General features: G+C 41.5%; 1 protein-coding gene across 2 annotated transcripts; it reads left to right on the top strand.

Annotated features, from left to right (window-relative positions):
* The first annotated feature begins 250 nt into the window (after positions 1-250).
* On the top strand, positions 251-22,554 carry rspo1 (R-spondin 1). Of its 2 annotated transcripts, none has more exons than XM_037785668.1 (6): positions 251-753; positions 5,384-6,055; positions 9,679-9,873; positions 13,249-13,392; positions 14,871-15,095; positions 20,867-22,554. In XM_037785668.1, exons 2-6 carry the CDS (start codon positions 5,959-5,961, stop codon positions 21,064-21,066), a joined length of 861 nt encoding a protein of 286 aa, XP_037641596.1. In that variant the 5' UTR covers positions 251-753; positions 5,384-5,958; the 3' UTR covers positions 21,067-22,554. The 2 variants fall into 2 exon arrangements, with proteins under 2 accessions (XP_037641596.1, XP_037641595.1); XM_037785667.1 differs by having other exon boundaries at positions 5,381-6,055.
* Positions 22,555-23,964: the final 1,410 nt, after the last annotated feature.

Here is a 23,964-nt window from a genome sequence, read left to right as displayed (position 1 = left end):
AGAGGCTCATCTGTGTTTGTTTTTATATGTGGCATAAAATAATGAGATTTTAATGCATCCATTTGAAGTGACTTTACATTATGTTATTTGTGTTCTATCTTAAAGTTTCCTCTCCAGGATGAAAAGGCCAAGAGTGTAGAGAAAAAAACAAATCTTTATCAAATCACATTATAAGCAAGCAACACTTGCACAAGTCCACCGCAGGTTTTTCATCTCTCAGTGAGAATTGGAGGGGTGGGGCCTGTAAATGCCCGCTGGCAGTGCTGGGGTTTGGATGCAAATATCACGGCTGTGTGACTACTTGTCTGAGTTGGATGCAGTTCGACGCTCCAAAGTGGATTTAAAAAAGCGCAACTCGCCGGAGCTTCAGTGCAAAAAACGCGCGTCATGACTGAAGAAGACGAAATAAAAAAAGTCTGAGTGATTAATTTCATCATCGGAATACATATATTTTTTTATGCATATAATCTTTTTACTGGAGGAATTTATTTTTGCACATTTTTTTTTTTTCTGTCTTGTGCACTCATCCTCTACACTGCAGCCTGCTGGGAAGTTGAACATTTTGACAGACAGATGTGAAAGAAATGAAATCATGTGTCTTTTTTAAATGATGACAGAGAAAAAGTTGCATGGGGGTATCCTGTAGGAGGAGTTCTTTGTGACCAAACAAGTAACGGATTTTCCCCTTATAAAAAAGGAAATTGAGTCCCGACCGTTCAATGAACAGCATTATCCGGAGACCCCTCTGTACAGGTGGGTTCATTCTTATTTCACATTTTACTATTTAGGATTATCTGATTCAAGGCTTTTGGCTCGCAATTTCTTCTGAATAAATAAGCTATTCTGGGGTTAAACTTTATTATAACGAATGTAGAATTTGTGTAAAAGTTATTGTACCCTAAACGAATAGAAAGCGTTCGTTTTAATATAATTAAGCATTATTGTCGTTATTATTATTTTTATAGCCTAACTATTAAAGTTTTTATTTGTTATGCATGTTGTTTTGCAATCTGTTGGAGAATTTAAACTGAAGACTCAAAGTGCCCTATTTTTATCCATCATAAGGGGCTGATGTAACTTTTTCCCCCAAATACATTTTCAAACTTACCCAATATTTAATAAAACAAGTGTAATAATTAGGGCTGTGTATTGGCAAAAATCATGACGATCATGAATCATGATACAGGGGTTACGATTCAATATATTGTGATATATTGTGATGCTGTAAGTAATATTTTTAATCTAATTTTACGAAAACTGTCAGAATACACTGCCATATTCACAAAATCAGAGTAAAAAAGGTTTATTTTTTTTAAGCAATTAGAACAGTGGGATTTGCATTTATCACAGTCCCAGTAAAATACAACATCACAGCACTACTTTGAGAGGGTACATACACTGAGATGACACATCTCTTTGCAAATGAAATAAAGTATTGACAGAGTTAATCTTTGCATGTAAACTTTTAACTAAAAATCGATACACTGTTTTTGAGAATTGATATAGTATTGCAAAACATAATATTGTGATATTCGATATTTTTCTTTCACCCCTAGTAATAATACTGATAATTACTTTTGGTACATCATATTTCTTTCTAATGACTAAACTGATCTTTAGAGCGGGATATAGTTTACATACTGTCTGTTTAGGATTATATTCTACAGCATCTATCCATCCAAACACACACACACACACACACACATGCATGCACACACACACACACTAGCTCCCTGTCATCCTCTGGAGCTACATAAATGCCAGCCTCCCCATCTTAAAGTGACAGGCAGGGAGAGATTTAGAAAAACAGCAGGACCGTGAGGTGACAGTAGAGATGCTGGATTGGGGACAGGTGGGGATCTACACTCTGTTTCCCTTCTCCCTGAGGAGCGGTGCAATGCAAACAGCTGTAATCCAGCATGGTGTGCAAGCCGCCTCCGAGGCAGAGCTGAACTGTGCTCAACTGAGCTGTTCAAGATCAGCACTGTGACTGCTGGAGCTGAGCGGGCTTTAGTCTGACATGAAAACTCAAAAAGAGAGGGAGTCTGGTGGTGGTTTGAGTGGATGCTCTTCTCTGCTCTGAGTGTTTTTTAACTGCTGCACATTTTTCCTCTCACTGCCTGAACTTTTTAAGCTCCAGAGCATGAGAGAACTGGAAGTGATTACCAAAATGGTTGAGGCTTCTGTTGTTGGTGCAGCCAGGTGTTTCTCCACAATCTGCAGAGAGATATGGACAGGCTACTTATCATCTAGATTAAAAGGTGTTGAGAGCATAACGGTGATGAAGACTACGTTTTTAGCCTCAGTCAACACCTCATTTACCTATTCCCTCTTTTCTTTTACATCATCTCTTCATCTCTCTGTTTTTCATCATGAGCTATGTTGGCTATCATTCATGGCTCGGATGTACAAATCAGGGATTTTATGAATAACAAAATAAATTGAACCTATTTGGTCACTATGACGTGGTGAAATCACCCATAAATTCCTGTTGCTCGCGGTACACATGACGGGGTGCCAAATTTGGGGAAAAAATGTGCTTATTTAAAAGCCAGAACTCTACTTTTGGAGTCCATGTAGCAGATGCCATTATATAAAAGAAACATTTTGAAAACAAGAGTGTTTTGAAGTTAGTATGGGGCCACATGTTGCAGGGAAATGTTGGCTCCAACATTTGCAATGGGAGGAAAAAGCCATTAGGACTTATTAACTCACAATAAAATGTCTGAAATGTTTGCCTTTTTTTATCCTTCCTGTGCTTTCTGTGCCTCTTGTTGCAAGTTACAAATGCAGGTACTGTTTTCCCTACATGTGCCAAAAAGTCAACTGGTCCAGCCACAGGCAGAAAGTTCATCGACAGGTTGCATTTGTAACTCTGAGCTCAGAGTTGTGGCACCTTCTCGAGTTCAATAAATTCCCAGTGTGGGAGCTCCCTTTCAGTGCTTGAATAATTGATAGATCAAACTTAGGACTTACAAAGGAGGCAATTTAATCTCCTGACTATTTGATGAGCGGGGCTTAGTTTCATTGAGCTCAGCTGAATGTGGCTGATGGTGAGAGGAGGCACACGGTTTAATGGATGAGGGAGCAGAGACGGAGAACTTTCAAAACATATACAGGTGCCACGGTAGCTCCACAGATGCCTGGTGAGATGACTGTTAAAAGTGGGTCTCGCAATGTAGATGGGCTAAGAGTGCAACAATCAGTTTTCTCAGTGAGCTAACAGCCCGATCCCGTCTCTTATCTCCGTGGAGTGTGAGAGCAGATATGGACGGGGCTGAGGTGTGCTTCTGGCAGGTTGCACCGAGTCGTGGGAGTGCTGGGTTATGAAAGAGTCTCTGGCACATGTCTTGAGTTACTCAGCGCTGGAAAGGTTATGTTCTGCGTATTCCAGAGACTTAGCGTGTCCCATTCTCTAATCATCACTCTCTCAAGTAACAGGTGCTGCCGAAGGCTGGCCGCTTGCACCACTCTTTTGGCTCATTCCTGTAAATATGACTTTAGCCGAGAGGTGTCGGTGACATTGCGAGTCATTAAGTGTTAAGAAGTAGATAAACCTACTGCTGGGTAAGAGAGTCTGACCTGTTTCCCAATTAGGAGAGGAGACACATATCGCCGTCCTCTGTTCCAGCCCAGTCATAAAGCAGTTCATTAAATAGTCATAAATTTGAATATATTGATTTGTGTACAGAGACACGAATTTCAATTTGTTTTTTCGTGATGGTCAGCACAAAATCAATTTGTATGTAATCCACGTTATTGTGAACCTAGAAGTATAAAGAGCAACGAATGCCATGTATGGAAGAGGTCGGGGTGGATTGGTGGGTCAAAAAACACGTGACTTTTGCCCAGGAGACCGGTGTTTGTACCCCGTGCAAAATCACAATCAAAGTTTATTTAATTGTCACGTAATTTCTGAACTTACAGCACTTTTGGAGTTATTTTAACCCAAACTGGATCTTTTCCTAAACCTAACTAAGTCATTTTTGTCACATAAATTCCATACTTAAGTAGTTTTGTTGCCTAACAAAGTCGATCTTTTCCTAAACCGAACTAAGTAAGTTTATTTTGAAAATACTGGAGCAGAAATTGACACGTGTTGCTGGACTTTTGTAGGAAAGCGCATGAAAAATACGTTGTTGAAAGTCATGCTGAGCGTCACAAAAAAAAGGGAAATTTGTGTCTATGTACACAAGTCAAATAAATTCAAATTTGTGACTATTTCACAAACTGCTGTGAGACTTTGTTGTCTGTTAGGTGTAAAGCAATTATTGTTCTGCCATTATTGTAACAATAATAAGAAAGTTTTATGCTTAGGGACTCTGTTTTCCTCCATTTCAGTGCTGAAATAGAGTATAGCTTCTCATAAGACAAGATGTCTCGTCATTAAAACATGGACTGGAAATCAATCTGGACTTATTTGTACCACTTTGTATCAGTTAGAAATTATATTAAAAATGGATTTGATTTTTTAAATATCATTTTAAAGATTGTATGTTATATCCGGAGTCAAGCATAACCTCCATTGTGGATGCTCAAATTATTTTGGGTCAGTCCAGTTAAAAGGAAAATAGTGAAATATGAAATGTCCCTTTTGATTATACTTTAACAAATAATGTAATATCGCTTGCTGGAATGTTCAGTCGCACCAAATGGCATTGTCCTTAGTGTGATTCAGAGCCACAACCAACTCAACAGCCAAATATGGTCTTATTTTTCTTTATTGAGCTGCGAGGGAGGACCTCCCATTGCTCAGATCCTCACATGTTCTGTGTGTCCTCTTCACACAAGAGCTGTAAATACAGGCAGCGCATGACACTATCTAAAAACGATCGCAGTACCAAATTATGACAAAGGCCTTCAGTCCCAGTGTGTGTTGCATTTCTCAGAGAGCGTTGACTTCACTGTATTCTCAAAGAATAAACACGCTCAATTCATCAACCGAGTCCAAATACAGCTTTGAAATGCCATGACCCTGAAGTGTTTGTGGTTTTTTAGTTTAGTTCTTCAGAGTACAGAGATTTCTGATACTTGAAGATACTGGAATGAATGCAGTTTATGCCAAACAATATATCCTTGTTGCATTGGGTTACACATGAATGTCGCTGTTTTTTAAATGTGTTGATAGCACACTGACATTATTCTATTACTATTGGACTGATCCCCTGTTTCCAGTCTCCATGCTAAACTAAGCTAATGAGCTGCTGACTGCATAGCTTTATATTTGGCATGACAGAGGTATCAGACATCTCCTCTAACCCTCAGCCAGAAGTATTACCCAAAAGGTCAAAGTATTCCTTTTTTATCTACCTGGCTGTAACAATCCTTCTCCTAAATCTGTTGTCCATGTGTTTGTCTTCTCTGCCTCTTTTTTTCTCAGCAGGTCCTGGTAAAAGCAGACGTGTTCTGACACATAGTCAAGATCCTGCATCCATCTTTTTTCAATCTGCACGCCTGTATTTTAGTGCCTCCTCAGAGCATCTTTAATAAGACACATGCTTGTGATCTCAGGCACTCACTGAGAGGAAAACCCTCTTCGAACAGCGGGTTCCCAGCTTCCAGCCCACCCCATGGGTTGAACCACCAGAAGTACAGCAATCTCCTCTCCATTCACTCCTCCTCTTCATCCTCCAGACAATCCCCCGTCCGTCCTACAACCCTGCGCTGTCTACTCCCTTTGCCAGTACTACCACCAGCGTGATGGCTTGTCGTGCCTGGAGCTTGTTTGGACTTGCAACCGCAGCATCACCCTCCACTACACAGACTCGCGGAAGCAGCAGCCACTAGAGTGAAAGATCCAGAAGAGAAGAGAGCAGCACCACAGGAGAGAGGAGGAGGAGGGATCATCTGTCCCAGCAGCAGAGGGATCCACCTGTCCCACAGAGGAAGGGGGCCCCCCCACCTGATCCATCTGGTCGCAGGGGGGGACCCTGCGTGGCCGCGAAGGCAACAGGGACTATGCAGCTGGGACTGGTGGCGCTGGCAATGGTCTTCCTCAGCTCCATGGGTCACAGCGATGCTCTCAAGCTCTCCAAGGCGAGAAGGCAGAGACGGGGTGAGTATCTCAGTTTGTTTTGATCTATTCTTCTTTGGCACTGCTGCCTTTCGTGGCTGCGGTCTGAGTCACACTGGTGGATGCTTTGTAAACATTTAACAAGCAAAGTAGAGATAACATTTTGTTTATTTCCCTCATCATTCCTATTTGTTTTTCCTAGACCGGTTACGTTAGGTTCAGTGTTTCCCCCGAATGGCTCGTCTTTCTCCCTCTTTTTAAGATTATGCCTCTCAGTTTATGTAGGACATTTATAGGTATTAAGATTGTTTATAGAGGGGGTTTTGATGGATTCGCCCTCAAAGCCATCACTCGTTTTGTGTCAGGCTCCGCGGGCACATAATGGAATGAGTACCTGACAGCTCTAAGCTCTGAATTGGACCGTGCTGCCGGTGTTGTTGTAAGCATTTTTCTGACCTCATGCAACCACAAAGATGGTGCTCAGCCCGACTCGCAGTATATCTCTGGCCTTAGAGTCTCAGCGCCCGTGTTACTGTCAGCTTTGAAATAATTCTTCCTTTACACACAAGGAGCTTTCAGGCAATGCCAAGCTCACCCCAGCCGCTGTGAACTCAGAATTCATATAATACCATGACTGGCCACAGTAGCAGATGTGGTTTTATTAAAATCACACTCACTGGGAAGTCGTTTATGTCATAGAAATGGAACATTTTTTTTACAGTATACAGTCACATGTCTATGCAGTGACCTTAAATGCTGTTGCAAGTTTGTCATGTGCCATTGTAATGAGGACAGAAAGATTTGGGTCACTCGCCATATACATGAGCGTAACGATCAGCTGAGGCTTTTCCCCTTCGGATATGGAAGTGGTCTGCAATTTAATTTTACACCTCTGATTTACAGCTTTTACTTATTTAACCCTTTTGTGCCTGCAAACTGATTTTAAATTTGCTTGTCTGAGCACAAATGTGAATACATTTTCAAAATCGGTCAAACCATTTGGCTGAAAAGGGAGTTTTTCTCATCAAACTATATCTAGTCTTTGGGCACATGAGTGTACCGTTTTTTTGCAATAGACTCCATTATATTTTAGGAAAAAACAGTAGTTCCATGTGCCCAAATACTAGACATAGTATGCTAAGAAAATGGCTGTATTTCAGAAACTAAATTCAGCACAATTAAGTATTTGGTATCTATGAACTCATAACAAGTTGAATATCAAAGATATGCACACATATGCACTGTAAAACAAATTATATGGAAAATATTTGATAAACACAATGTTAGTGTTTTTCCTAATTTTTTTCTTTGATTATAAATAAAAGTGGGATTTTCATAGGATCTTGATGTTGTACTGACTTGCCCAATCTATGTCCATACCAAATTTCAAGACTTTTACCCAATCAGAACAAATGTTGTGGCCGTACTAAATATAGTCTTTGGGCACGAATGGGTTAATGTCATCAGATTTCTTTCTCTGAATGACTTCACGCAGAGATCAAACTGAAACCATCAGAGAGGAGAGCAGCTCCAGACAGAACAGACTCTCTCTTTTTCAACCCACCACGTGTCACAAACAGTTTACAACACCACATTCTCTGATTCCAACACTCCCCTCGGCTGTGGTTAAAGATGACTCCCTAGGGCCATTATTAGCTTCTTCTTTTTTTTTTACATTTGTGATAGCGAGCAACAGGACCTGGCTGTAATTGCTGCATTTGAGGTTACCGTGACTCACACGCATGGTGTAATCTGTTCATGGGAGAACCCTTTTAACGCTTTTACCGTCCGACTTATCTCTGGGAGGCAGGACGGCAGATGGATGGCTGTGTGAGAGTATGTATATTTAGAGCTGATACAGTACAGGAATGTAAATCAACTCCGTTGACTGTGATTTTGTCTCTGAATGACTCCTAGAAAAAGGATGTGCACTTTGACACACTTTTTTTTTTTCCTAGAAATGATTTAGATTCCTTGCATGTATCATAACCGGTGATACACCGGTTGCGCCTTTTCGGAATATGAGGGGATCTGACTAATGTCTGAGTCTGGAATTACAAAGACGTGAAGTAAATGCTTCTGCAGAGTTAGAACAGCGGGATACGTGCTGTTTGACTCTTGGCTATGTCCATCACTATTGCGGTTTCTGATGCCCAGATCATTTCTGACTGACCCCACTGGAGGCCATGTGTGATGTTAGTTGCCTGATTTTGACTGGCTCTCGCTCGGCTGTCAGCCCCAATTACCCCGGTTTCTCCAAATGAAAATCTGTTAAGGATCTCCGGCAAGCAGTTTGAAGTAAACAGTGAGTAACTGTTCAAACAAAGATGTTTGGCCTGGCCCCCGGTTAGATTAAGCTGCGAGCATTAACCCGTGCTTGTTGAAGTGATAAAGCGCTGGCAGGTTTATGGCTGGATCTGTGGAGATGCCAGCAAAATATTAAGGTTCCCTGATGTTCTCCTAAGCAGAATGTTGACAAGTGCCCCTTTTATTTCCTTGTTAAAATTTATGACTTGAAATAATTTATAATAATTTGATAGTACACCATGCTGTTCTGTTTCCTACCTTAAAGGTGCAGTGTGTAGGATCTGGCGGTATCTAGTGGTGAGGTTGCAGGTTTGGTTTGTCCGTTCTGGGCTACTGTAGAAACATGGTGTCCGGCTCCGTGAAGAGGACCTGCTCTGTATGTAGATATAAACGGCTCAATCTAGGGTAACAAAAACACAATGATTCGTATTTTCAGGTTATTACACAAAAAACAACCATACTTATTAATATTGTATTCCACTTCTGCCAATAGATCCCCATTAATGTTACACACTGCTCCTTTAAATGGAATACTTCACCCCCACCGCTACTCATACATTTTTAATTTACGAGTGCAAGCGTGAGACTGTTCATGCAGAATTGTTGTAAGGTTTTAGCAAAAATGCATGTGTTTGGGAAGTAGTGAGCATACAACTGGATAAATGAGACTTGGATTATACTGCACGAATTGTGTGGGAGTTTGTAAACGGATGTTTTGATATAGTTTTGCTGTAGTTAAACGCGGCCCCAATTGACTTCAATCCATCAAGGATTTACTCCGTTTTTGTATTCTCCGTTCACCTTGGAGGCATGCGAGAAAAACAAAGTTTTCTTCAAGAATTCATGGTAAAACGGGCTGAGTAATTGATATACAAATTTGGGGGAGTGAAGTATTCCTTTAAAGGAACAGATCTGGCGGTATCTAAGCGGTGAGGTTGCAGATTACAACAAACTTCCGTGTGCCAAGCATGTAGAATTTCTGCGGTGACCGACCCGAAAACCCAAATGGCCCTCTCTAGAGGTGTGTGTAGGAGGGAAGTGAGTTGTGAAGCAAGAGAGAGAGAGCGGCGGCGATAGGAGTGAGTAATGTTATCGACTCCGACCAAAACAGGAAAAGTGTTTGGTTTGTCCATTCTGGGCTACTATTGAAACATGGCAGACTCCGTGGAGAGGGGACCCTCTCCCTATGTAGATATAAATGGCTCATTCTGAGGTAACAAAAACACAATGACTCTTATTTTCAGGTGATTATACACTAAAGAAAACTTATAAATACTATACTCCATTTCTGCCTAATTGTTAAACACTGGTCCTTTAACCTGACTGCACCTTTCTGTCTGTTTATTATGTTTCCACAGTTAGTACTGAGTTGCCACCATCTTGCCCCAAAGGCTGCGAAAGATGCTCTGAGTATAACGGCTGCATTAAATGCAGGCCGAAGCTCTTCATCTTCCTGGAGCGCAATGACATCCGTCAGATAGGCGTGTGCCTCGCCTCCTGCCCCGTGGGATACTTTGGCATGAGGAACCCAGAAGGCAACAACAGATGCACCCGTGAGTTCTTGCTTTGTGTTGTAAACTTTTGACCATTCACATCTGTAAACTTCCAAATACACACAGGGTCGAAGCTAACTCGCTGGCAACAGCCCACTCTGTAAAAATCCACACAGCTGATGTTGAATCAAGCCCGCAGAAGTGTAAACGATCTGTTTGTCTTTGGCTCATCATCTCCTGTTTGTGTACAATATGGGGGTATTTGGAGGAGTAGAGGGATACCCTGCTAGTCTTGTGTATCTTATTTGTATATTTCCACACCACATTGTGTGTTTAACAAAGACCTAAAATATGAATACAGAAATCCTACCATTTACCACACCCTTTATTCTCATGCTGCCTCCTCTTTTTAACCAATATGTGCTACTATTTTTCAATGCTTGTGAGCGAATAAAGAATGACCACTTAATGAAATCCTTCTGTTGCTGCTACTTATCCATGTGGAAAAGGGCACAGAAATAGCTACCAAATAGTGCAAAGTATTTGCTGAATTGGAGGAAAGTCATTAGAATTTTTAGGTAGGTTTGGCTCATTTAGAAGTTGGGTGAAAGGGTGGACACGTTTGCACAGTAATAAACTTTCTTAGTTGGTTCTGGTGGCACCGGTCCCGTACTTTTAGCCGAGGAGTGCCAGCACCTCAGTCTGTTTCCCCTTGCGTGTGGGCAGAAAACAGGATCGGAACAAAATCCCAACGAAAACATCTCAAATGCATTGTTGTTTGTCTGTTTTTGAGAGGATGTCTGTGTTTTTTTTATTTGGACCTTGTGTGCAAAGCTCATGCCAAGTCTCAATCTGTTTGTTATGCTTTCACTTTTACACATATTTCATTCTGATACACCCTTACTAACTGCATTAAACAGTCTGTATATTCTCTGAAGGTTTATTTGATTGTGAGCAGATCTAAAATGATCTTTCTTTGCACAGTAAAACTTTGATTAACTCAAATGATCAAACTCTAATGATATTTATGGCTTAAAGTTAGTCGTAGGTTTTTAGTGGGCAGCTACTATGCCTACCAGCCTGTTGTGATTTTCTGCTACGGGAAGAAAAATGCAGGCTATTCTTCTCTTTAAAGATGTTTTTTCTTGACTGCCTATTCCTGCATCACATAATACCTGTCAGATGTGCTAAATCATATTTTCTCTCAGGATCACATAACCACAAAGCAGATATGCTCACAAGTCATTTTTTACAAGTGCAAGTCAAAGTCTCTTATGGTTGTAATGAGCGTTCATCTTGATGCATGCCATCTGGTCTGCACAGAGCACTGTATAGCAATAGCTAAGGAAGTCAAAGCATGTAGGCTTCTGTATTATCATCACTGCTATATAATCACTTTAAATAGGCTATTGCAATGCCTCAGAGTCATTTGTACTGCAGCTAGCTAATAACGGCGCATCAACAGCAATATTCAGAAATCTCATTTTAATCTATGCAGGTGTCTCAGCTGTATCTCACGGGTGTAACCACGACTCAGTAGTACCGGTACTCAGTACCATTTCAGGTACTGTCTCCAACTAATGACAGCTTACTGTAAATGTACACATCCCTGTAGCCTCTCAAACCCAGTGTAATGGTAACCTAATAAGCTTGTAACGTTATGTGGTCAACAATAAACCTGTAACCGTCCTGTAGCCGACGTTAAAGATGATAAATAAAAAATTCAGAGCATTTCCATTGCCTCCAACATGGCGACGGCTGAGCTGGTGGCTCGCAGCTAGCGGTCCTAACAGCACTAACAGTGAAAACAACGACAACAGTACTGACAGAGTTAACCGTGTTTTCCTGGGGGGGAACCGGAGGGTGGGTGTTACGCTTCTATGACGGCGCCATTGGTCGGGACAGTGCAGAGCAGAGGCTGTGAGCTAACCAGTTCGGGCACAAGCATATGCACGAACATGCACTAAAAAGCATGCACGGCCGGTCCGGCTATGTCATCAAAGCACAGAGAAGCTCGGATTACAACACACATAGAGGGAGAGTGACTTCATTCTCTACTCAGGTAGACATTACTCCTCTATATTTACTATTTTCTATACTTTACATAGCAAATAGTTGTTTGATGCTATATTAATCCTCTGGATATTGAATAGAGAACCTTTAAAAGCCTAATTAATGTGGTCTTTCTATCGACTGGAGTCCCCATCTCTGCCCCAAAGTAGATAAAACTCTCTGGTTATGGTGATGTAATATTTCAGATTTAGAGATTTCGAAAATAGGAGCTGTAATTTTGTGCTCCAGCTGTCACACTATAATGATGGTACTGTACGTTCTTGTTTGAGCCCTGTGTTTTACAGCCCGTATACTGAGAGATAGACAACATAATCAGTATCTTATTCATATAAATGAATTATATTGAGACATTTATCTTATTTCCCTTGCGAGTTTGATGCATCAGTGCAGATGACACATTTTGAATTATTATTATTGTTGGACATATTTGCACTTTTATGAAAATATTGGATCATTTGCAACAAATGCGATGTGTTACAGCATTCTTCCACCGTCCTGGTTTGTTGCAGAGAGGGGAAATTCTTTTTGGAGGCCCTCAGTGGCTAACCTGGGTTATTATCCAATCATCTGACTTTATACATGTCATCCCAAAATGTCTTGTTAGCAACATTTGTCTTACATTATGGGCTACAAACGTCAGTACTGTCAAATTTAGCTGTCAAGGGCTTAAAAATAGTAATTGGGAGCAGGAGGCAGGAACTTGTTATGTCATTTCTGACCTTGGCATCGGACCAGCTGCAGAGTAGACATTGTTACTGTAAGTTTAGTACACATGAATACAGTCTAGGTCTGAGTACAATTCCCATATAGAAATATTGACAGGAATTTGCAGATTTCCAACTTTCTCTACTGTTTTTCATGAGAATAAAGATGTGCCTTTCAATATGAGACTAAAGCGTTTTGGGGTTTTTAAGGTTTTTACCCTGCTGTGCTTGTAACTATCCAAATTTCGAAATGTTGTTTCTTTGACCGGAGATTTTAATGAGTCTGAGGTGTGAAGAAACTCTTGAGAAACCCACTGAAGTAATACACTCCTGGCTGTGCTCATTCAAGGCCTGTGGTGCATGTGTTTTTAAGAGAAGAGTGTGCCTCCCCCTAAATAGACCCTGTGTTGTTTAATCACTAATAAATCTCTCGGAGGAACTCAAACAAAAGTTCCTCTTGTCCTGTCTCTAGAGAACCATTTGCTGTTTTTCAGCCAGAAATGAATATTTCCATTAAAAAGCATAGAGATATTTCCTGTGTTCATTCTCTAGAAGATAAAGAATCTGAAGCTAAAAGTAAACACATCAGCATCAGCAGACACAATGTGACTTAAACTGATTTGCTCCTTTCATTTGATCCTCTCTTTTTGTCTTTCAGAATGTAAAATAGACAATTGTGAAGCGTGTTTCAATCGCAATTTTTGCACAAAATGTAAGGAGGGCTTGTATTCACACAGTGGGCGATGTTATGTCAGCTGCCCTCCAGGCCAGCGCACCGCCAATGAGACCATGGAGTGTGTCGGTGAGTGACCTTTGACCTTTTAACTGTTTACCAATTTCAAAACTTTAGCCATAGCATCTCTTAAAGGAACAGTGTGTAACATTTTTGGGGGATCTATTAGCAGAAATTAAATATAATATTCATATCTATGTTTTCATTAGTGTATAATCATCTGAAACTGAGAATCACTGTTTTTGTTAGCTCAGGCCATGTCTACAAGTATAGAGATATTTTTAAAATGGATATTTTCCCCTCCGTTTAAAAAAAAAAAAATTTGTCCATAAGACTTTCTTTTTACAAAATATCTCTGTCCACACTCAAACGTAAAAATGACTCTAAACACTCGCCAATATTTACATGTCACCACAAGTGAGATCCCAAGTTAAGGGTCAAGGAATTTTGTTACCACCCTCCTCACTCCCTTTCCTTCAGCTTCACTACAGTCGGTTGGATAACAGTTATTGTTGGTGGGGGGGGGCTGGGATTCCTGGTCAAACTGCATGATGATGTCATCACTCTGCGTCTTTTTACATGCATAAATGACGAAAGGGAGGTCATTCAGGTTTATGTTCGTAGCTCCAAACCTCTCCTTCAATCACCCAAAAGCACATTCAATCACCATTCGGCCTCAACATGTTTAAAGTGTTCCCTGCCTTGGCGTCCTGTGACTGTTACATTTTTCAAGTATCCGTTTTTAAAAATATCTGTATACGTGTAGACAGGGCCTAAGAATGAGCCCTTCATATCTACATAGGGAGCGGGTCATCTTCAAGGAGTCCCCCATGTTGCTCCTCCATATGTTTACTGTAGCCCAGAATGGACAAACAATGGCTGTAGAGAGAGCCTTTTACGTTTCTACGTTACCTGAAGGCTTCCGTAGTTCTCCGACAGGCTTGGAAAGGGAGGGTTGAGCTGAGGGGTATTCAGTTGGTTGCAATCTGCAATCTCACTGATAGATGCCACCAAATCCTACACACTGTCCCTTTAATGCTCCTGTAATGAACCACAACATATTATTTCAGGGTCTTTCACTTACTGAAGCAGCTCACAGGTGGGAGTCACATGTTGACTCAATCTTTATAATCACTTCACCCGAGCAGCTGTCTATGTTCTATTTTCTGGCTTGGAAAAGTGGAAGTGAACTCTTGATCTTTCCTTTCTGTTCTTGATCTTTTCATTTTGTTGTTGTTGAAAATAATTAGAATATCATAAGTAAGAGTATAGATAAACAAAACCATAAAAACTAACCTTTGTTGTGAGCGCTGTATGCTTAATAGCCATCTGCTTTGGTACATTTTCAGGTTCATAGCAGTCCTCTCAATCTGTCCTTATCAGGTCAAAAAACAGAAGAAATCAAATTGCTTTCAGATTTGGAAATTACTTAAAGCCATTATGCTGAGCTAAAACTGCTGAGCTGTGAAAAGCAGACGTGAGGGCTGTGAAACAAATGTGAGATGTTGGAGCTGTGGAGCATTCACTCACACATTTTTTTCACCCAGGTCAGCGTCCTGCAGAGTGCGAACTGGGCGAGTGGAGCCAATGGGGTTCCTGTACGAAGAAGAACAAAACATGTGGATTTAAGAAAGGCTCCCAGTCTCGGGTTCGCGTGCCCCTTCTGCAAGTCCCCAGCCCAGACACCTCCCCGGCCTTTGTGCCCTCACAGACCTGTGCTCCACAGACAGAGAGGAGGAAGTGCGTCGTGACCAAGACGCCCTGTGTGAGAGGTAAACGCAAATACACGTACTGTACAGTATAGTGCAGAAAACAGATACATTGAAGAGGGAATGGCATGTAGTAAGGACTTCTAATTAAAATGTACCAGCCCGTTCTCATTCCAAGGGCGTCAAATACTGACGCTTTGGGCACACTTTAGTGTCGGTTTGAGATGCACCGGGCCTTTCCATTAACTACAATAGAAACCAATCTGCTCAGGGAAAGTGCAACGGGAGTGTGGTGCTGTAGCGTTATGAGCAGAAAGAGACGCACCGGACGAGCAGGAGGGGAGGTGAATGGGTCCAACAAACACAAGTGTTTCATTCACAAGACCGCTGTTCGTTTTCTTAAACCTAATATTGGTTTTATTGCCTGAACCTAAGCAAGTGTTTTTGTTTACTTGTCAACATTAAGCACGTGTTTACTGCGACTGAAAAGAGTGATGTCGAGGGGTCTGACAAAGCGTATATGACGAGTTGGGATGAGAACGCATTGAAAGTACAACTAATAAAATCAGGTGACACTCACATTACAGATGAACAAGCAATAAAGTCCATGTACTTCATAAAATGCCTCCACCGGTCAATATGATGACTGATCGATGGAGCCATTACTCAACATCCGAAGGCCTGCGTTCGTGTCTGTGACCCGCAGTATGTTGATTGGGTTTGGTTTGGCTGCGCTCACAGAAGGATACAGAATCACCTGACTTCTCAGCATGTAAACAATAAACACCATCTACGAGCCAAGCAGATGAAGGGCGGGCATTATACAGTGCGAAGCTGGACAGGGATCAGAGCTCGAAAGAGCTATTTGTTCAGACAACCATTGAAGCGTGAGGTTTACACGGCCGTGACATGTTTGCTTGGGCTCTTATCATCCACACAGCAGCTTGCTCTCCAGCAGGTTAACAGTCATTCTCACCAGTCAATGGCCATCATTGAATTTCATAACAGCTTATTATGCGCTCTTGGCCTCGATCACAGCTAATAAATGACAGATCTGGGCAAGTGATCCAGAGTTTATTGGATGAAAAGAGCTACAAAAACAATTTGCTTTCAAACATGTTGTACTTAGTAGTGAGGAAATATTTCCCCGTAGTGATGCTGGGATGATAAACCTTGCGAAACGCAGAAATAAGAGGGAGAGTTGTTGTTTTAACAGTGTTTATTGAAGCTGTAGGGTTTGTTTTCTTGCTAATGAAAATGTCTCTAATGTCACCATATACTAATCTATTTTGCATAATGTGCCAATTTTACCCAAAGTTGTAAACCTACAGTCATTTACAAGGACTGAGAGAATTGTTAACGAGCGGTATTTAGAGCCTTTATTGGACGGTGGCACGCTTAGGGGATTTCGGGCACAGCAGCCACATTACGCAACTATATTTGCACAGTGTTGGCAACTGTACAGATGTTGCAACATGTAACAGATGGTATGCCTGGATATATGTGAGTAAACATGTAGGAAAGGCTTGCATATTCGAGCACCATCTTCCTATAGGGCTGTGAGGTCTAAAGAATAGAACGTGATCTGACATCGTCCCATATAGATCTGTGGTCACGTCTAGAGGGAAGGAGGCTGGCGTGGCTTGTAATTGCTCAGTGGGTGAGCGAGATCTTCGTCGGACTGGCTGTGACAGCGCAATTTGAGAAATGAGAGGCAAATTTACTCTGTCTGACGCCTGCATCCTGGAAAGAATGTTGGCCTTTGGTTCAGATGAATAATTAACAGTGAAATATTATAAACTGCCCTATGAAAAGACTTCTAAACTTCTAAACAAAGGTGGGTCATATCAGAAAAAGGCAAGGATGACATGTGAGGAGTGATGAGTCATAGAAGCTTTGTGGATTGTGAAATTGTTGATGTTAAGGAGATTTTTTAGTCCTGTTTTTCCTCTATTCTGCCACTTTTGTATGAAAATAAGACACATAGTACTGCCAGAATGCACCGGGATGAATGTTCCTCTGTGAGGTAATTCATGGGTGATGGTACCATGACTCCGGTGAACCAGTTCATGTGGGTAAACCCACTCCGTAACAAGAAGAAAAAAACAAAAAAAAGAGTGCAGCTGTGGATTCATCTGTGGGAGAGTTGGCTGGCAGGCTGGCTATATAAAACACAGGGGGCAGACGTTGTATAACATTAGTGATTTAGTGGTCTGCAGAACTCACGCTTTCTGTTGATTTGGCTGCAAATTTTTTCCCCCTTTTCCTGAAGCTCCGCGAAAGGGTCTCACGCGAAAACAGAGTTTTCTGGATGTGTTATTGCATTTGTCAGGCAAAATTGTTTAGCTTGGATGGAGAGGAGGTACAATCAGGGCTGTCATAAACCGATGGAGTCCCCCTCTCTTGGCTCCATTAGTGATTTGTTAGAGGAGTAATTAAGTCCTTACACAGTGAGCACATCAGCTCAGACGCTGCAGAGTGTGTGTGAGGACTCTTTACTCATGCTTCACTCTCGTTCATTGTGCCTCATTGATAGAAATTGAAACTATTACAGCTTAATATTAAGTGCTTGTTTGAATGGTGGCCTTAAAAGCTCGGAAATAGGTTTATTAAACCTGCAGTAGGCAGAATATTTTCGGCATTATTTAGGCAAAAACTCCATAATAACCTTTCAGCATATTGTAATTCAAGTGTTCTGAGAGATAACTACACTTCTGCACTTCCTCATGGCTATAAAAAGTCCAGCCTGTGACGGGATACTTTGACCAATCACAGGTCATTTCAGAGGGAAAGCGTTCCTATCGGCTGTTCATTCAACGAAGGCAGCTGTCAATCACTAGCGAACTCCAATCAAACGGTCAAACTAAGCAGCGCTGATCATATATGAATCAATATTCTGTTACTGTAATGCCTATGTCTCGCCTCAAATGTTTCCAGAAACATCCTCAGTTGAGGAAATACCAAGCACCGCCCACCAGCCGGAGCAAACTCTCTCATTTTACAGCTAAATGGTACACTACAAGATGTTTCTGAAAACATTTTAAGTGAGAAATAGGCATTACAGTAACAGAATATTGATTAATATTTGATCAGCGCTGCCTAGTTTGACCGTTTGATCGGAGTTTGCAAGTGATTGACAGCTGCTCAGAGACGGCAGGTTCCAGCTCGGCTCTGATTGGTTGTTTTCCTCCTGTGAAATATTACTATATCCATATAGTGACCGTTTTATAAAATAACTTTTTTTAATCATATTTGCTCCAATTCTACTTACTGCTGCTTTAATTCAAGACAACACATAACTGCTGAACATGCCGAACATAAAACCTTCTTGTATGATTTGAGTCAACTCACCAAATGACGTCGCCAGTATTGTTTGCATGATTTTGGCACTAATGGCCCTTGAAAAAGTAATCCCTGTTTGTGCACTACTGTGTGGGACTGAGCCTTGGTTTTCATTTGACAGTAAAGCCATTGTGTCTGTCCACATTCAGCTACACTGAATCTACTCCATCACCCTCAAATGATTTTCACTGGCTATGTATAAACACGTTTTGGTTGAAATTTGAGATCATTGTACCTTTGGACTTTTTGTTTTTCTACTCTGCGCTTAAACCGAGGAATCATAACTGTTTGTATGACAAGTTTCAAAATACTGGTAGAGAAATAAACACAGACCGTCAGTTATTACTGAACAGCAGTAGACAAACATGGTGGCGCCATAAGCCCTGCTCTTGTCAACTGCGTAGTGAACACTGTCCAGCCGTTGGCACGTGTTCACTCAGTTTCCAGGATGTGCAGAGACTCTCAACGCACAAGTTCATAACAAACATCCTCCAGCGCAACTACACTCCCTCACATATACAAAACTGAATACTTTTTCGAGTGCTGCCTAAACAATAGCCGTCTGACAGCAGACACAATGTCCATTTCCACTTTGCCACAGCTCTTCAGGTCCTTACGGGCCATTATTGGGTCCTTCTAAGTGATTTATGTGACAGAAAATTGAGTCACTTGAGTGTCGTGAGTGCTCTTACAGTCTGTGTGCTTCATTTTAAAATCAGCAGCAGAAGCTCTTTCCCCTCCTGAATGGGTTACGTATGAACATTAACCACACCGTGATGGATGTTGGTATTTAGAGAGCAATTATACTCTTAAACGTGTGACAGGTGTGGATCCTAGCGCAAGAGTACCGGCAGAGAGGAGATGGAGGGAGTCATATAGTATGTGTCTGTCTAGTAGGACAAAGAAGTGAGTGGCTGTTGACATAGAAATTAAAATAATAATAATGAACATGTTTAACATGAAAAATTATATTAATTTGGCATGTCAGCACTTTAGCCTGTACATAAAGGTGGACGACATGACAGCTCCCCAAAAGTGAAGCCAAAACATCTTGATCGCCCCCTGGTGGCTGGCTGCAGTATAGCTCATAAATCCTGCCCCCTCCATGTTAGTGGGTGGGACATGGGCCAAATTACAAAGTCTAAGTACATGTCATGATTTCTGCCATTTGCGGTAGTTCTTATCACGCTGATGTAAGTGTTAAGTTAATGTTAATTTTTCTGATAAGTTTGGTTTTAATTAGTTAATTAATGCTATAAAAAGGGGGTGAGATGTCATGATTGGCAGCTGTGATTGTGACAGCTGCTCTGAGGGAAGTAGTCGCGCAGCCGGAGGCTCGGGAATTGCATGAGAGAGGAGATGCAACTTTGACTTTCCATAACTGTCACTTCTGGGTAATAAAACATGTGCAGATTTGATCATAAATGTATTTATAGAGATATTATGGTTAGTTGTGTGTCTTTCTAGCTAAACAGCTGCCGTGGTTAACGTAATGTAGAAGCTAGGTGGCTCACACGAGCAAGCTGCGGCCCTGCTCAGCTCGTGATTGGCTCGGGCGGGTGTGTTGGCAGGACCTCGATACCGCGGCTCCAGACCCCCGATCACTGCTGCACAGACTCTGGCTCCATATTACATCAAAAACTCAACATAGCAGCTCCCGTATCCGGGATATTTTGGCTTCACTTTTGTACAGTGGGAGGAAGTGGAGATGCGTCGTCCATCTATACAGTCTATGTTCAGCACGATGCAATTTTCCAATTAGCAGTAAACACAAAGTACAGCTGAAGCTGAAGGGAATGTCATTAGTGTCTCAGGTATTTGGTCATAAATTAAAGTATTGGAAACACAATACAATTAATCCTGGAGGGGAACAGTCTGTAACAACTTTCCAGACAATCCATCCAATAAATGCGAAGATATTTCACTAAAAAACAGGAATGTTGGACTCATTGTAGAGCAACAGGACAAGTCAGGGGATCACCAAAATGATTAGGATACAGCCTCTGGATGACATGAATGTCGGTGCAAAAATTCATGGCAGTTTATCCAACAGTTTTTAGATATTTCAGTCCACAGTGGTGAACCGATAATTAACCTGGCTACAAACAATTGGCTTCCAAATGTTTAGATGTATTAATTTATCCTATTGGGTTTGATTATCATTTGTTGATCTCTTGTGGCACACGGGTCGCTGCTGTACTTATCCTGTCAGCGTGGCTAAACATAGCACTGTGATGGCATTTATGAATAATATTGGGCTGGATTTGCAAGGTTTATGCTTGTTTTGCCTGTAATAAAAACCACACAACCACAAATCCTGCAACATCCGTTATCATCCCCTCTCATCCCTCAGGAATCCATGTTTTTAATTTTGTTTAGCCAAGCGGAGGCGCTTCTACGTACAACATCCGATGATGACAGATATCTCACTGGAGTTTATTTGAGAAATGGTATGTACTGTAAATAATATTTTCTATGTATTGGCATTTCAGAGAGGAAGAGTAAGGGAGACCGACAAGATGATCCAAACAGGAGGGAGAGGGAGAACGCACGCGGACGAGGAAGCCGTGTAGGAGGAGGAGGAGGAGGTGGAGGAGGAGGAGGAGGAGGGGGAGGAGGAGGAGGGAAGAGGCGAAAAGGCCAGAGCAGGACCACCACTGCTCCCAGCATCACAACCAGCTCTGTCAGCTAAACTCCATCGCCTGCTGGATGGGGCCCGAGAGAAAAAACAGAGACAATGCCTCACCCAGCGGCACCAGCCAATAGACAAAAGGTCAAAGTGATGAAGGGATGGATTAATGCTGCTATGCATTGTAGACGATGCAAAGAGAACTGGAGAATTGCTGCAACGCAAAAAGCTTCTGAGCTTTTTGAATAGATGAACATTATCTGGAAGATACTGGTGTCTTAGCGGTGTGTCCAGAAAGACTTGTTGAGTTTCATTCCACCGTGAGGGATCACTGTTGGACTCGTTGAGGATTGCGGTTCGACGTGGTTCGTGTTATGAACCCGGCACTATGTCACGTCTTGAACTGAGAACATATTCCTGTGATTCAAATGCAGCATTCAAGCTGGAAGCCTGATAATGAATGAAGGGGTCTCCTCTGGTCTGTGATGTATTTTGTTCCAGTCCGATTTTAATCACAATCTGTTCTTCATTTGTGTTTTGTGAGAAGCGGCGGATGGATTTCCTCAAACAGCCGCTGTGCGTGATGTAAAGACAATGGATAGCATTAAATCTTTGTACCTTTATTTCCTATTGTGAGATGAAACTAAAAAAGAAAGGCACTGGAAATCATTTGTGGTCATTGAGGACAGAAAGTCTTCTGTACAGTGTGTTATTTCGAGGAGGGAATCCGTTACAAAAGAAGTTTAAGAGAAGATGTTGGAGGATTACTGGCTCATATCCTTCTCTGGTGTCTGGACACAAACTTTTTGCCATTTGATAGCGTAGTTGTTTGTTCCGAATTAAATGTTGGTGTATAGCTCTGCACAGAAAACGAGGAGTAAAAACACAAGTATTTGCATGTGTACAAGGTTGCATGTGCGTGCCTTTGTGCATGCAAACGTGTGTGTGCGTGTGTGTGTGTCTCTACCTAAAGTCTGAGTGTACTTTGTATGCATTTCTGCACGGAATCCAGTTGTTTGTCAATGGTCGTTTGTACATGTGTGTTAACGTTTGCACATGTGTGTTAATATTGGTCTCATAGATTGAAGGAATAGGTTCTGGAAAACAAGAGGAAGGAAATGTAAATGCACAGTGATATATCGAATATGCAGTAACTACAAGCCACCGATTATCATATAAGCCATCAAATCATCAGCTGCTCAGTAACCACGTCTGTTTGCAACAGGGTCTGAAGATTTTGCACAACTATAATGTTTCCTACTGCTCAAGTTTCAGAACAATCATAGCATTTTACACATTTATACTCCAAAAGCTTCATTACAGATCCGGAGAATGTTTTCCATGGGTCTGTTCGCTTTACACAAGATATTAGTTTCAGGAGAAGTGTTACACGCTACATTATTCATTCATACTATGGATTGTGATGTTGAATATGTCAAACTGTGTTTATCATCAAACATAAGAAGTATTAGAATCATCATGTATAGCTTATTCTGTGAAAGCCTAAATAAAGTTCAGATGAAGCTGACGGAAACTTCAGTCATACACTGATTGTGCTATTAGTTTGTTTGATTTCAGTTAGAGTGGTTTTCATGGTTTTGTCTGTAATTGATCCAGCATTTATTCATCCGAAGTTCTCCCCCCAGTCTATACCAGTGCTACAGATACAGTATGTATTCGTGTATGACACGTTTTACACATAAGGACACATTCTTATAAAGATTTCACTATGTTGTGGATCATTTCGTTTTACAATTTGGGTTATATTTTCATATTTTTGCACATTATTTCTAAATCTTAAAGGTCCCATATTGTAGCAAGTGAGATTTACATGTCATCGTTGATTATAAAGCAGACGCATGTGCAATACTGTGAAAGTATCAAAACACTCAATCCACGGAGAAATGCACACAACCCATATTTAGAAACTGAATATGAATAACCGGAACTAAAACGAGTCATCAGGACTTCCGTAAATTTGCGATGTCACAACTATACAGTCACAGGTAAGGGCCGCTAAACTCTGCGTAGTCGACACACCCAGTGAGTCTCCAGCTGCTGTGACGCCGTGAAGCCGAGGAGACGGCAACAGTGCAGATGCGGAAGACCGGAAAATGCTGACCAATCAGAGGAGACTGAGCTTTTTCGGGAGGGGGGGCTTAAAGAGACAGGTGCTAAAACGGAGCGTTTCAGACGGAGGGTGAATACAGGTATATTCAGGCAGACAGTTTGAGAAAAATAAAGCGTTTTTTTAACATTAAAGCTCTAGTAGAAACCCCAAATACAAGAATGAACTTGAAATGAGCTCGATATGTCCCCTTTAAAAGGAACAGTGTGTAGGATCTGGCGGTATCTAGGAGTGAGGTTGCAGATTACAATTTCTCCCGTGTGCCAAGAGTGTAGGATTGCTACAGTGGCCAACGCGAAAGCACGAATGACCCTCTCTAAAGCCAGTTGTTGTAGGAGTAGCGTAATTAGAGTGTGTGTGTACGTGGGAAGTGAGTGGAGAGGCACCAGCGACGGGAATGAGTAACGTTATGGACTCCGGCCCAAGCAGGAAACTTTAACAGTGTTTGGTTTGTACGTTCTGGGCTCCTGTTGAAATATGGTGGTGCAACATGGCAAACTCCGTGAAGAGGACCCGCTTCCTATCTAGATATGAAACGCTCATTCTAAGGTAACGAAAACACTGATTCTTATTTTCATTTTAATTTTACACTAATGAAGACATACTTATTAATATCATATTCCATTTCTGCCAATAGATCCCCCCAATTGTAACACAATGTTCCTTTAACAGCTGAGATCTGAAAAGTTGGCGAGTCCAAATAGTGCAAAAAACACAAGGCAACAATCACACAGGATTTACCCCAAGGTTAGCCAGACTTGTCTTTGGCTTCACCATATAGGCCTAGCGTTGAAAACAATACAGCATGGGGACAAACGGGACTCAGCGCCAAC

Source organism: Sebastes umbrosus, chromosome 11 (assembly GCF_015220745.1).
Source record: "Sebastes umbrosus isolate fSebUmb1 chromosome 11, fSebUmb1.pri, whole genome shotgun sequence".
In the NCBI taxonomy this organism is placed as follows: Eukaryota; Metazoa; Chordata; class Actinopteri; order Perciformes; family Sebastidae; genus Sebastes; species Sebastes umbrosus.
This window is presented reverse-complemented; position numbering and strand designations above follow the sequence as displayed.